At 37.7% G+C, this 15,941-nt stretch overlaps 1 protein-coding gene across 1 annotated transcript in view; it reads left to right on the top strand.

Annotated features, from left to right (window-relative positions):
• The window catches only part of Dhc1 (dynein axonemal heavy chain 1), a 620,756-nt gene that overhangs the window by 183,031 nt on the left and 421,784 nt on the right, over positions 1-15,941 (top strand). The window contains exons 28-29 of the mRNA XM_090390121.1: positions 12,828-13,052; positions 13,542-13,714. Of these exons, the coding sequence (XP_090246247.1) occupies positions 12,828-13,052; positions 13,542-13,714 (398 nt within the window). The remainder of the gene's footprint in view (positions 1-12,827; positions 13,053-13,541; positions 13,715-15,941) is intronic.

Genomic DNA, 15,941 nt, shown 5'->3' with positions numbered 1-15,941 from the left:
AGCAGTTATGTTGGGTATGGTCATGTGCCACTTGTTTGGAGAGGTCTGTGTTCATTTCCCACCTTTGACTAGAATCTAAATTTCTAAAGGTTTCTTCAGCTGAGGCTAAATGAGTCAGTCTTACACAGAAGCAGTAGGATTTCCTCTCTGAGATATATCATGATTTTCCAGCTTATGAAACATGCAAATCAGTCTGAGAAAACAGAGTTTATAGTTATAAGATATGTGAAGTTGTAATAGGCCTAGAAAGTTGGTAGTGGTTCTAGAAACTGCTAAAACTATAAGTCCTAATTAACACATAATCTGCCTTCATCCTCAAAACTGTCCCATATCCCCTATTAGATAGCCAAAAAACATCTTCCCCAAGTGAATGATGTTTTTTGGCTAACCAGTATGGATGGCCAGCCTTGTTATACCACAGAAAAAGCTGTATTTATATCCATTGATATCTGTAAATTGTATGCTCATGCTTGTTTCCTAGTCTGTGAGGCAGCCGTAGCCTAGTGATCAGGCGTACGGGTGCATAAGTACACGTGCCTTGAGTGACTGGGGTTCCAGCCCGTGACTGCTGAATACGGTGCTGTTTCTTTTATTTTGTCTATCCTGTGAACTCCTCTGACCGTTTGGTCGTCCCGGAGTATAAACAGAAAATTTATTTATTTTATTTATCTAGAGCCTTGGGAATAAATCAGAAGATTTATTCCCAAGATTAACTTAATATAGATTAACTAATTAAACTCTAAGCAAAAAAAAAAAAAACTTAAATTCCTTCAATCAGTGATGGGAATCAGACTTCCATCTTTCCAAAAACAAGTGGCAATATATCTTATCAGATATTTACCAACTCTAAATTTGATATTAAGATTTGTATTAAGAATTTATACATACTTTTAAGAGATTAAAAGGCTGCATTTTAAGACAATCATCAGGCCTACAGTAATTCAGGAAGAATTATTAATTGTGTACATTGGTTAACTAAAGGGGTTCTCTTACCAGGAGAGGCTTAAATTCTGTAAGTTGCAGCATCTGGAGACTAGGCACCTGCGAGGTGATCTGATTGTGGTCTACAAAGCCTTGAATGGTTTGAGCAGGCTCAATGCTGATGGGATACTTCCACTTGCTCAGATTAAGAACCTGAGGGAACATAGATTCAAATTGAGGAAAGACAGTTGTAGAATAGATGTGTGGAAGTTTGCCTTTAACCAGCGGGTAGTTGATTGCTGGAACAGACTTCCCTCTGTTGTTGTGGAAGTTGATAGCTTAAATAAATTTAAGGCTGAACTAGACAAATATTTGGAGTGACCAGATGGTGAAATGGGAAGGGTTTTTTTTGGCTGATAAAAAAAGATTATAAATTTATTTTATTAATGATATTAATTCAGCTTGTGACTTTAGGCTTGAACATCACTGGTGTAAAGATTTACTAATGGATGCTGTTGAAGCTGTAACAAATGAAAATACTTACCTATAATAAGCCTTTAATCTTCTGCCTTTGTTACAAAAAATTCTTTAATTTTCTGCCTGTTACAAAAATATTGACATGTGAATGGAAAGCAAATACTGTACTACAGTTTGTGAGAGCTTCAATGCCTCCTGATAGTAAGATGATTGTAACCAACACAACTGCTGCATTCTTGTTTCAGAGGATAATGTTGATATTTAAATCTACTACCCATCATTTGGCTTGGTGGCCATGACCTGGAAACCCTTAGTCTTTTGACTATGATAGATGTAGGTACACCAGCATATTTGTATATATATATATCCATATTCTTGCAATAAAGATTCTCTCTCTATATATATACTGACGCCCTCTATGTATGTTTTTTATGTCATGCTTATATCCTGTTAGTGTGTTAGTATTCTTCTTCTTCTTCTTCTTCTTTGGTCCTTAGCTGGCAGCTGGGGGAGGCGGTTGGCCACGCAACCAGTATGCTGCTGTAGGTGCCGCAGGGTTTCGGACTTGCTCTGTGATGTTCTTCCATACCTTACGATCCATGGCTTCAGTCCTGGCCTGGTTAAGGTCGAGACGTCGGCTCTTCAAGTCATCTTCCACTTGCTTGGCCCACGTTTTCCTAGGCGCGGTCCGTTGGATGCTCCATTGGGTGGGTCGTTGTCTCCAAAGGAGTGTGGATGGTATTCTGTTCGTGCCCATTCTACATACATGGCCAAACCATCTGAGCCTTCGCTTCTGGATTTGGTCGGCAATGGTTGGTTGCTGTTGGCATCCGGCGCGGATGGTATCATTAGTGATGCGGTCGCGAAGAGAGATGCCCAAGATCTGCCGCAGGCATCGCATTTGGATTAGTATTTGTGTTAGTATTAGTAGTGACAAATATAAGGAAGCAAGCTTATACAGCAACAGACTATCCACCTTATCTGTCCATTCCCTCTAATAATTTGTCTAATTCTTTCTTAAATTTATTCCAACTATCCACATCCACAACATCAGATAGTAGTTACAGCAATCAATTACTCTCTAGCTGGATGCAGATGTTTCACATCTATCCTGCATCATCCTTTTTCAGTTTATGTTCCCCTATATGTATTATTTGAGAAAGAGTAAGGATGCCATTATCATTTAATTTACTCAATCCATTTAAAGCCTTAAACACTCAGTCAAGTCTCTTTGCTAGTTTCCAAGTTCTGTAATTTTCAGAACTGAAATCTTTCATGGTAAGGGTATCCTTTTGTGTACTTGAATAATCTGATTATCCTTCTTTGCACCCATTCCAAGCAGCTTTGAATCCAGCGGGATAACCAGAGGTGAGTTTCACCCCCAGTGGAATAACCCCCCCCCAACATAAAATAGTAATTTTTATTAAAAGCCACTATTTCAAGCGTTGGCATTTTCATTTTATGGTTTTCAGGTTCCCTTTATTTTCGCACAAACCATCTCTTGATAGCATTTCACACAAATGGTCTACTTGCAACTAATTCTTTATTTGTATATCGCAAACAAGACAGTGACTGGATTGCAGGTCATGAATAGGTTCACCTGCATTGGTTCCTCAGTGATGGATCCTACTTTTAATTAGAGAGTGTCCCACAGCTTTCAGAGGAAAGGCTAAACAGTGTCTGGGCAGCGAGAGGCATCTACTACAGCTGCTGTATTTCAGTCGTCGGCAGTTTTGCTTTATGGTTTTCAGGTTCCCTTTATTTGTTTTTTCACAGCAAGAGTCTACTTGTGGCTAATTCTTCATTTGTATACTGCAAACAAGCTAATGCCTTGGTCATAGCATATAAACAACACATTTTATAACCTTTTTATTATATACATATCTGTATTGTATATAGTTTGTGGTGAGATCATCTGTTGCCAGGTTACCTTGATGGATGCCCTTTGAAGGACAAAGAAATAATGAAGCTATATACATGTATGAAAAGCTGAAACAAAGAAAAACAAAGAAAATGTATGGGAACTGAAATGAGAAAAATTCAGCTGATCACAGGAATTTACATCTTTGATTCTTTTATCCTTGCCATCTTTTACAAATAATATCACTCAAAGTCTTGCAGACAGTGCAGTTGCCATAGAATACTCTTTCAGTGAAATTAGGATTTGGGCATTTCATAAAGTGAGAAAACAATTATGAGTGCGAAAACCAATTCAAATCATTAAAATGCACTACACTTTCTTTGTTTATTAGGAAGACATTTGCTCATTTAAATATGTGACAAAAACAGAAAACCAATTCAACAACAATCTTATATATTCAATTTTGGAATCAAACATTGGATATGTTGAGCTAAAGACATTATGTATTAAGCTATGCTGCATACTAGCATGTTTGATTATAATTTGTATGAAATTTTTTTTGCAAATTTTAATCTCTGATTTTTATATTATTAAACTGTGATTATTGTCATTAATTTGGTTTTTGTGAACTGACAATAGTCAATTCACATTTTATTATAAGTTAGTTACAAAGCTAAAAGGACAGTTGCCTAAAGTGCAGCAAACATCTATTTCAGATGATAATTTGTAACTACCACAAGTTTAGACAAATACGCCAACCGTTTAAATAAACTGATTTAATGATAAATAATACTGGATAGTATACTGAATTGATACAATAAAAACTGTAAAATAATAATTTACAAAAACTGATTTACTTTACAACAAATAAAATTGAATTGATGAATTTTAAAAAGCATTAAAAATATAAATTTAAAAGCGATAAAACACCATTGAAGCTTTCGGGGGCATCCACCTCCTTCCTCAACAATAATAAAGTTCAAGCGAAACAACCTTAAATATCAGGTTCACGGCACACGTGTCTGACCAGGCTCACGTTCAACACTCCCTTCACGTGTGCTGGAACCGGAAATGGTCTGGGAGTGTGGCAAATTAAAACGTTTGTCTCTGGCAAGGACCACAGCCTCCAAAAGGGAGTGGAGCCGAACTCTCCTATCTCTATTCATACTATTGTTACCAGATGACCCAATCCACAAACTCTCCAGCCACTTGCAGTCCCAGAATCTATGCGCCCAGTCAAGGATGACAGCATTCTCAGGGGATACCTGATGTTGTTTCTCCCAATAGTGCTCAGCTATGGCGGACTTATTGAGTTCTGCAGTCTGTATAGCTCTCGTATGTTCCCCCAGATGGTCCTTAAGTCATTGCCCTGTCTCCCCCACGTACCATTCCCCACAATCCGGGCATTTGATCTCATATACGACCCCACTACTAGAATCCCTAGTAATGGGGTCTTTGACCTGTGACACCACTGTGTGCAATCTCTGACCCTGGGAACTGCACACAGCGTGTCTGAAAGTCGCGAAGCATCCTCGCAATGTGATCTGACAAGCACGGATAGTAGGGAATATAAACTGTGGTAAGCTGTGCAGGTAGAACTACCTGATTATGCTCCACTTCTCTATTATATTCATCAATGACCCTCTGGGGGTAACCACATTTCATAAGATCCATCATAACCTGCCTAATTTCTATCTCTCCCTCCTCAGAGGTACTACAATGTGTCTTCACCCTACCCATAAGAGCCCTAGCCACACTATTTTTATGTTGGGCAGTCTGAACCGACATATAATGCATGTACTGGCCATTACACATTGATTTCCTATAGACCTTAGTTCCCTGTACACCATTATGTACTCACACACTAGTCAGACTTTTGTGGATTTATTGGATGATTGTTTTCTGTAGCAGCATGTTCGAGAGGTGACCAGAGAAAGTAATACTCTTCATCTGGTTATCAGCAGTGATCATTCTTGTATTAAGAATTTGCAGATAAAGGAACCACTAGGTGGCAGTGATCACAGTGTACTGATGTGGAATTTACTTAAAGATTTAATTACCATCAGGGGTAAAGGAAAGGGTTTTTGCTTCCGTAAAGGCGAGTACAGTGGTCTCCGACAGTTTTTAAATTCTGTACAGTGGGATCAACTGACGATGTTACCAACAGTAAATTCTAAGTGGGAAGCATTCAAGGAAATAATCGTGGATGCTACTAAAAGTTTCATACCTATTAAGAAATATTGTTCAAGGTTTAGGCCTAAATGGTTATCTAATGAACTAATGAGACTCGTAACAGAGAAGAAAAATGCATGAGATGCATATAAATTATCAAGCAACTCAGAAGCCTATGGCAGATATAAGCTAGTCTGTAATCAGGTCACAAAGGAGGTTAGGCAGGCGAAGGCAGATTATGAGAAATCCTTGGCAAAAGAAGCTAAGAAAAACAGCAAGGATTTCTTTACTTATATAAACTCTAAAAAGAAGGGGATGAATCTGATTGGTCAACTTGACATCGATGGTTCGACTGCTGATGATCCTGCTCAGATAGCAAACAAACTGAATGAGTATTTTGCATCTACATTCACAAGTGAGGAATTATTAAGGTTTGAAAATGGCAGAAGGTTATCAAATTGTAGCAGGGTGCTTAATGATCTTGTAATAACTGAGAGCAAAGTGGAAGAGAAATTGTTGAAGTTAAACGTAAGAAAAGCACCTGGGGTGGATGGGATCTATCCAATTATATTAAAGGAGGCAGCAAAGCAACTAAGCAAACCCTTAGCCATAATTATGAGAACATCCTTGGACTCAGGGGAGGTTCCCACGGACTGGAGATGTGCAAATGTATCCCCAATTCACAAAGGGGGATCGAAGGGTGACAGGAGTAATTACAGACCAGTTAGTTTAACTTCTGTTCCGGGTAAAATAATGGAGTCACTGGTTAAAGATGCATTGCAGGATCATCTAGACAAGACTACAGCAATAATTCAGACACAGCATGGGTTTGTTAAGGAAAAGTCTTGTCTGACAAATTTGATAGGATATTATGATGTGGTTACAAAGGAACTGGATGCAAAAAAATAATTTTGATATCATATACTTGGATTTCAGGAAAGCTTTTGACACTGTTGCACATGGAAGACTATTGTACAGATTGGAGCAGAATGGTATTAAGGGTAAGTTGCTACAATGGATAAAAGGATGGTTAAATGGGAGAAGACAGAGGGTGGTAATCAATGGGTGTTGCTCTTTGTGGACTAAGGTTATTAGTGGTGTCCCACAGGGTTCGGTGTTAGGTCCACTGTTGTTTTGTATATTTATCAATGATATTGATGAAGGTATATCAGGCTTAATGTTGAAGTTTGCAGATGATACAAAGGTTGGCAGGGTTGTTAATGACAGTAATGGCAGTGTGCTACTGCAACAGGATCTAGATAATTTGGGCAGATGGGCTAAGAAGTGGCAACTGAAGTTTAACCTTGACAAATGCAAAGTACTGCATATGGGTAGAAGTAACTCCAGAGAAATGTACCAACTGTGTGGTACTACACTTACGGTGGTAGAAAATGAAAAAGACCTGGGAGTAATTGTGCGGTCAGATATGAAGTTTTCTCAGCAATGCAGACAGGCTGCCAGGGCAGGTCATGGGGTTTTGTCAATGATATATAAGAATTTTGCTAGCAGGGAGAAGGAGGTGATTGTTCCTCTGTATAAGGCATTGTTCAGGCCACGCCTTGAGTACTGTGTACAGGTCTGGAGACCTCATTTTAGGAAGGATGTAGATTTACTTGAGCGTGTACAGAGAAGGGCAACAAGATTGGTGAGGGGAATGAAGGGATCCTCTTACCAAGAGAGGCTTAAGTTCTGCAAATTGCAGTGGCTGGAGACTAGGCACCTGCGCGGTGATCTGATTGAAGTGTATAAGGCCTTGAATGGGTTGAGCATGCTGAATTCTAATGGGATCCTTCCACTTGTTCAGATTACGAACCTAAGGGGGCATAAATTCAAATTAAGAAAAGACAGATGTAGAATAGATGTGTGTAAATTTGCCTTTAGCCAGCGGGTGGTTAATTGCTGGAACAAACTTCCATCTGTCGTTGTGGAAGTTGATAGGTTGAATAAATTTAAGGAGGAACTGGAGAGGCATTTGGAGGGAATGGTCTGATTTTATTTTATTTTTTTTTTGGCTGATGCCGCATAAGCTCATACACTTGCTTTCTTGCATCACATGCCACTACTACTACTACATCCAAAAATGGTTGGGTGCTGTCTACTTCTACCTCTGAGGTAAATTGTATGAAAGGAGAGAAACCGTTGAGAAAACTAACCACATCTTCCGCTCTCCAATTTTTTACTATAGTGAACGTGTCATCCACATATCGTTTCCACTTACGCATAGGGAACTCCAACTTCGCAAAAATCCTATTCTCTAATTCTTCCATAGCTAAGTTTCGACAATAGCGCTGATTGGAGAACCCATAGCTATGCCGTGAATCTGCTTATATATCACTCCTTGAAATACCAAGGTAGTACTTAAAAGACATAATTCAACACCACAGCATATATCTTCCATATTTAGGTGAGATCTAGCACTTAAATTATTATCCTTCTGCAAGGCCAACTTGTGCGCTATGGGAATACATGTGAATAATGATACAACATCCAACGACATCATAGTCTCGTCCTCCCCTATATTTTGACACTTTACAAAATTCACGAAATCCACTCTATCTTTAATGACCAACGTAGACCGACCCACTACCGGGGCAATCAGCTGCGCCAGAAATTTAGATAGAGCATAAGTGGGGCTACCAATAAAGGAAACTATGGGTCGTTGTGGAACATTTACTTTGTGCATCTTGGGCAACTCATAAAATCTGGGCAGCCGACACCCTGTTGCATGCATGGACCAGAATTTCTCCTTTGAAATCTTCTCTGTTTTCAACCAGGATAGTAACATCTTATTCACACGCTGTTCTAAACCAGCCAATGGTTTTCTATGAATAATCTTGTATGTATCACTATCACGTAATAAATCAAACACTTTCTTTTGGTAATCCTCCTTACTTAGTACAACAGTTGATCTACCTTTGTCTGCTGGTAAAATTACAATATCATCATCCCGTTTAAGGATAAGATTTGAAGCAGCCATTTTTTTCCTGGCTCAATATAGCAACGGTTTTAATATGAATCTGGTTAGCGATGGATTCCGGTAATTTATTAATGGCCCTCTCAATACCCATGGTTGTTTCAGTAATTGGAGGTTTAAGGGGTAACAATGCAAATTTGGGTCCTAGAGCCAACAACCCCTCTTGCTCTTGGGTTAAAGGTTTGCCACTTAAGTTCTGGATGAAGTCCGAATGATGACCACCTCTAACTATAGTGGTCTGTTCTTCCAATAACATATTAAGCTTATTAATATGTCTCTGTTTATATGAATATGCAATCCTATTCACCCTTTCCAGAACTAACCTCTTAATACTCACCAGGTGGAGGGGGGACAATCTGCTACTAATATTACCTAATGATGCTTCAATCAATCTCCTATTACACCTGAGGTCATCATGTAGTTTCTGAATCCACGCATTCAAAACCTTCTTTTGATACCAAACAATAATCCTGGCCATACAAGCGTCTTTAAATTGTGCTTTAATCATAAATCCATGTGGGGTAAGGTTATGATCTCTACAACGATATGCAAATCTTAAGTGCTGTTGTTGTTTAGACTCACTTATGCTGTATCTTTGAAACTGCCGGACGTGCCGCAAAACTGTATGGCCATAAACATTAACTTTATCTGCAAAAAGACCTCTAAGGTTGGGGTTATACATACCACAAGTTTAGACAAATACACCAACCATACAAGATTATTCATAGAAACCCATTGGCTGGTTTAGAACAGCGTGTGAATAAGATGTTACTATCCTGGTCGAAAACGGAGAAGATTTCAAAGGAGAAATACTGGTCCATGCATGCAACAGGGTGTCGGCTGCCCAGATTTTATGGGTTGCCCAAGATGCACAAAGTAAATGTTCTACTACGACCCATAGTTTCCTTTATTAGTAGACCCACTTATGCTCTATCTAAATTTCTGGCACAGCTGATTGCCCTGGTAGCGGGTCGGTCTACGTTGGTCATTAAAGATAGTGTGGAGTTCATGAATTTTGTAAAGTGTCAAAATAAAGGGGAGGACAAGACTATGATGTCGTTGGATGTTGTATCATTATTCACATTTATCCCCATAGAGCATGGGGTAGAATGTGTCAAGTTGGCCTTGCAGAAAGATGATAATTTAAGTACTAGATCTCACCTAAATATGGAAGATATATGCTGTGGTGTTGAATTATGTCTTTCAAGTACTACCTTGGTATTTCAAGGAGTGGTGTATAAGGAGGTTCGTGGCACAGCTATGGGTTCTCCAATCAGTGCTATTGTCGCAAACTTAGCTATGGAAGAATTAGAGAATAGAATTTTTGCGAGGTTGGAGTTCCCTTTGCATAAGTGAAAACAATATGTGGATGACACGTTCACTATAGTAAAAAAGGAGAGAGAGGAAGATGTGGTTAGTTTTCTCAATGGTTTCTCTCCTTTCATACAGTTTACCTCAGAGGTAGAAGTAGATGGCACCCTACCATTTTTGGATGTAATGGTGTACAGGAAAGGCTTAGAACTAAGGTCTGTAGGAAATCAATGTGTAAGGTCCAGTACACACATTATAAGTTGGCTCAGACTGCCCAACATAAAAATAGTGTGGCTAGGGCTCTTATGGGTAGGGTGAAGACACATTGTAGTACCTCTCGAGGAGGGAGAGATAGAAATTAGGCAGATTATGACGGATCTTACGAAATGTGGTTACCCCCAGAGGGTCATTGATGAATATAATAGAGAAGTGGAGCATAATCAGGTAGTTCTGCCTGCACCGCTTACCACAGTTTATATTCCCTACTATCCGGGCTTGTCAGATCGCATTGCGAGGATGCTTTGCGACTTTCAGACACGCTGTGTGCAGTTCCCGGGGTCAGAGATTGCACACAGTGGTGTCACAGGTCAAAGACCCCATTACTAGGGATTCTAGTAGTGGGGTCGTATATGAGATCAAATGCCCGGATTGTGGGGAATGGTACGTGGGGGAGATAGGGCAACGACTTAAGGACCATCTGGGGGAACATACGAGAGCTATACAGACCGCAGAACTCAATAAGTCCGCCATAGCTGAGCACTATTGGGAGAAACAACATCAGGTATCCCCTGAGAATGCTGTCATCCTTGACTGGGCGCATAGATTCTGGGACTGCAAGTGGCTGGAGAGTTTGTGGATTGGGTCATCTGGTAACAATAGTATGAATAGAGATAGGAGAGTTTGGCTCCACTCCCTTTTGGAGGCTGTGGTCCTTGCCAGAGACAAACGTTTTAATTTGCCACACTCCCAGACCATTTCCGGTTCCAGCACACGTGAAGGGAGTGTTGAACGTGAGCCTGGTCAGACACGTGTGCCGTGAACCTGATATTTAAGGTTGTTTCGCTTGAACTTTATTATTGTTGAGGAAGGAGGTGGATGCCCCCGAAAGCTTCAATGGTGTTTTATCGCTTTTAAATTTATATTTTTAATGCTTTTTAAAATTCATCAATTCAATTTTATTTGTTGTAAAGTAAATCAGTTTTTGTAAATTATTATTTTACAGTTTTTATTGTATCAATTCAGTTTACTATCCAGTATTATTTTATCATTAAATCAGTTTATTTAAATGGTTGGTGTATTTGTCTAAACTTGTGGTATGTATAACCCCAACCTTAGAGGCCTTTTTGCAGAAATAATTTGTAACTAACTGATAATAAAATTTGTATTTAAATGTTAAATAATAAATATTTCCTTTTGTTTTCTATTTTGTTTTCCATATTGGGAAAATCCTTAGGTGGATAGAAGGATGGCTTCAGGGCAGGAGGCAGAGGGTTGTGATAAATGGCTATTCCTCAGATTGGGTTGATGTAAGAAGTGGGGTTCCCCAAGGATCAGTATTAGGACCACTGTTGTTTTTAATTTTCATAAACGACATTGATGAAGGGATAGAGGGTGTGATATCTAAATTTGCAGATGATGTTAAAATTGGTAGAGTAGTTAATGATCACTGTCAAGCTGAGCTTCTTCAGAGAGACCTAGATAGACTTCAGGAATGGTCAGAAAAATGGCAGCTATGCTTTAATCCAACAAAGTGTAAGGTATTACACCTGGGGAAAAGTAATCCCAAAATAACTTATTCACTTGGTGGAGTTCAAATAAACCCAGTACTGGAGGAAAGGGACTTGGGTGTTACGATACGGTCAGACATGAAATTCTCTGAGCATTGTAAACAGGTTGCAAGAAAGGCCCATGGTGTCCTATAGATGATCGATCGAACTTTTGCAAGTAGAGATAGGGACGTGATAATCCCATTATATAAGGCTTATGTTAGACCACACTTGGAATACTGTGTTCAAGTATGGAGACCGCACCTAAAGAAAGACATTGAGCTTCTTGAAAGGGTGCAAAGATGGGTAACTCGCCTGGTGAGATCGGCAAAAGGGCATCCTTATGAAGAAAGACTTCAAATATGTGGGTTGCAGAGTTTGGAAACTTGACACCTTAGAGGAGATTTGATTGAGGTGTTTAAGGCTCTGAGAGGCATCAGTAAAATGAATGAGGATGAAATTTTCAAGATTATAAATGATGCTAGAACTAGGGGACATAAATTAAAGTTACAGGGGGAAATGTTTAGATTGGACTGCAGGAAGTGTTATTTTAGCCAGCGAGTTATAAATTACCGGAATAAGTTGCCTTCATGGGTGGTAGAGGCCGACAGTTTGGGGAAATTCAAAGGTCATCTGGATAATACTTTTGGGTAAGGGAAGCGCATAGGATGATAGATTGAATTTCCTTTTTTTTTATTAATTATTATTATTATATATTTTTTTTTTGTTTTTATCATTGTTTTGTTCGGATTTTTTTTTTTTTTGGCTGGTGCAGCATAAGCCATAGGCTTTCTTGCACCATGCAGCCATTACTAATACTAATACTAATATTCTCTTATTATAACATTCCTAAATATAGATTTGTTTGTAACATATACATATGTCGTAAATATTAAATAATAATAAAAAATATACACATGTACTAAATGTACCCCCAAAGTTTGCATTCTCCTTGCCTCAGTGCAAACACTCTGGATTCAGTACTGATTCCAAGAGATCCACATCTTCCAGACCTATTTCTGCCAAAAATTCTAATCACAAGTAGAGAAGTAATTTTGCAGAAGCATCTGAAGTAGATATTTGCTGCACTTTTGGCAACTGGGCAACTGTCCTTTTAACTTTGTAACTAAGTTTTTAGAAGTAAAATTTGGTTGAATTATCAATTGTTAAAAAGTATCTTTCAAAAGTAAATTTCACAGAATTTAATAATCCTGATTTTGTGTGCTTTCAGCTAATTAAAATTAATTTTATGAATTTCAATTAAAATAAATCATTATTCATTAATATAATTTCATTTTAAGCAAAAATAACTTTAGAACTTATTCATTAAACTTTCAAAACTTAGGTTGGGATTCTTGGACTACAGATGATATGGACTCGAGACTCTGAGTATGCTTTATGCAATGCTTTATCTGACAGGAGAGTGATGCCTGAAACTAATGAAATGTTCCTTGAGCTTCTGAATGTGCTTATTGACCAGACAACTGCAGATTTAGATGCTTTTGAGAGAACCAAATTTGAGACCCTGATCACTATTCATGTTCATCAAAGAGATATATTTGATAATTTAGTAAGCTAAACTTTTAAATCCCTATTTCATTTATAAATAGAATTAAAGAAAATGGAAATAATATTAAATAATAATAAATTCTATAAAATGTATTTTTAAGAAAGAATTTTAAGGATGGTTAAATTTTTAAATTCAAACAAAGAAATTGTGTATTTAAAATACATTAATTAAATAGATCTGTATATTATTTTCTAAGAAATTTATTTAACAAAGAAATGCCATATGAATTTGTTCTCTATCTCTCTCACTAAATTGATTTTGTTTTTATTAGGATAAAGTGATGTAAATTGATTTAATGATTTGATAATTACTGATATTAATTTTAGGCATGTTTTGTAGGCAACAGCACTACCAAAATACTGCTTTGAACTGTATATTAAAAATCCTCTTTTCTGTTTTTTTTCATGGTGTAATAGGTAGGTTTTAATTATTACTAACTTACTAATTTTCAATATTGTGCTTATCTGAATCAAGGAAAATATATTTTAGTGTCGTCGAGCAGTGAAATCTGTTGTGGACTTTGAATGGCTACGTCAGTGCCGATTTTACTTCAAAGAAGAAATTGATAAAACTGTTGTGTCCATTACTGATGTCAGCTTTGCCTACCAGAATGAGTTCCTAGGCTGCACAGAACGGCTGGTAATCACACCTTTAACAGACAGGTAAAGAAATTACCATAAATTCAGTGAAATAGTGATATCTACATGCTTTTTCACTCTCTAAATATCAAATATTTTTTAATAGTGCCATTTCTTAATTCTTTATTTTGATCTAAGGAAATCTTATTCTGATTATTCTATTTTGGATCTTCTTCTTGAGGCAGAATAGCAACTGTTATAGCTCTTAGTGTCAGTTTTCTCCATAAGCTTTAAATAGGATTTTATGAGTATCCCCGTAGTTTGTTTCAAGATGTTTGGACACATACCTCATAAAGGCATTATTCACCTTAATTTATTCTTTATCTTTACAATAACTGAGTTTTAAGATTTTTATGACTAATAATAAAATTTCCTTGCCCTGTGTCACTATGGCATCTTGCTGTCTTTCTGATATAGTTTAGCGTTAGCATTAATAGTGGCATATGATATAAGAAAGCAAGCTTATACAGCATCAGCCAAAAAAAAAAAAAAAAAAAAAAAAAAAAAAGCACTTCCTTGCCCACTATTTCACCTATCAATTCCTTCCAAAATCTTGTCCAGTTCTTCCTTGAATTTATCTAAGCCGTCAACCTCCACAACAACAGACGGAAGCCTTTTCCAACAATTAACCACTCACTGGCTAAAGGCAAATTTCTGCACATCTATTCTGGAACTGTCTTTCCTCAATTTGAATTTATGTCCCCTCAAGTGTTTAATCTGAGCAAGAGGAAGAATCCCATCAGTATTGAGCTTGCTCAAACCAACCATTCAAATCTTAAACACCTCAGTCAGATCACCTCACAGGTGCCTAGTCTCCAGACACTGCAGTTTGCAGAACTTAAGCTTTTCTTGGTAAAAGCACCCCTTTTGCTTCCCCCGACTAATCTCATTTGTCCTTCTCTGTACTCATTCCAGCAGCTCTACATCCTTCCTAAAATGAGGCCTTCAGACCTGTACACAGCACTCAAAGTGTGGCCTTACCATTGCTTTATACAAAGGGTTAATCACCTCCTTATCCCTGCTTGCAAAATTCTTGTATATCATTAACAAAATCCCATGAGCTGTCCTGGCAGCCTGTCTGCAATGTTCAGAGAACATATCAGACTGCACAATTACTCCCGGATCTTTTTCATTCTGCACTACTCTGAGTGTAGTATCATACAGTTGGTACTTTACTCTGGGGTTACTGCTACACATATGTACTACTTTGCATTTGTCAATGTTAAACTTCAGTTGCCACTTCTCAGCTCATCTGCCTAATGTTTGGCGCCTCCATAGCTAGGTGGGCAGGAGCAGCAGTGCATAGCATGCACTTCTTGAATAGACCGGGGTTCAAGCCCGTGACCACCAAATACGGAGGATGCGGAAAGGTCAGGGAATGACCACCGCATATCCCCTGAGCAATATGGCCTTAGTTGCTAATGCTCCTAAAAAAAGCCAAAACCAAGCCTAATGTTTATAGATTTTGTTGTTTAGCTGGCTAAAAGCAAAATGTGATGCTCTTATGCATTATAGTGTAGATTGAATTTGAAAAAAAAATTCAATCTACACTATTAAAATTCTAAAAGTAACCCAACACATGCTAATGAAGTATATTTCAAGTAATGTGAACCAAGTATAGTCTGTATTTTATCATTGCTCTAAAGGACTTCGAATTTATCAATAGATACTGTTATGTAATGTGAATTGAATATAATATATAGCAGCACCACATAATTAACAGCACTTTTAAATTCTTGTTATGTGAATAAATCACAAAGTGTAATAGAATAAGGCCCTTGAAATTACCACTTTTATTTTGTATTTTTATTCCATAAGAATATAAAATAAAATTGATACACATAAAAAATAAAAATTGAAATATGTATATAATATAGAACAGCTGTTAGAGTTGTATGTCCTTTGTCAACTTATAGTAGCTCATGTAGAGCCATAAAAAAAGGCAGAAATCTAACTGTATGACCCACTGGTCAATACAAACAGTGGAGTGACATATCATACTCAACATTGGAAAGGAAAAAGAATGGAATGAGAAAGAGAAATAAAATTACAGTTATGTGGCGACATAATATCAAATGCCTGTGTGTGTGCGTGTGTGTGTGTGTGCATGTACGTGTGTGTGTGTACGTGTGTGTGTGTGTGTACGTGTGCGTGCACACATTTCCTTTCCCAAATTCATAAAAGCTTATCTTCTTTAGGTGTTTCTGAATGACATGCTATTCAAAAATTAACTTGGTCCATTCTGCCATGG

Source organism: Mastigoproctus giganteus, chromosome 2 (genome assembly GCF_048544385.1).
Source record: "Mastigoproctus giganteus isolate SK-2022 chromosome 2, ASM4854438v1, whole genome shotgun sequence".
NCBI lineage: Eukaryota > Metazoa > Arthropoda > Arachnida > Uropygi > Thelyphonidae > Mastigoproctus > Mastigoproctus giganteus.
The sequence above is the reverse complement of the archived record's forward strand: the minus strand, read 5'-3'. Positions and strand labels throughout refer to the sequence as shown.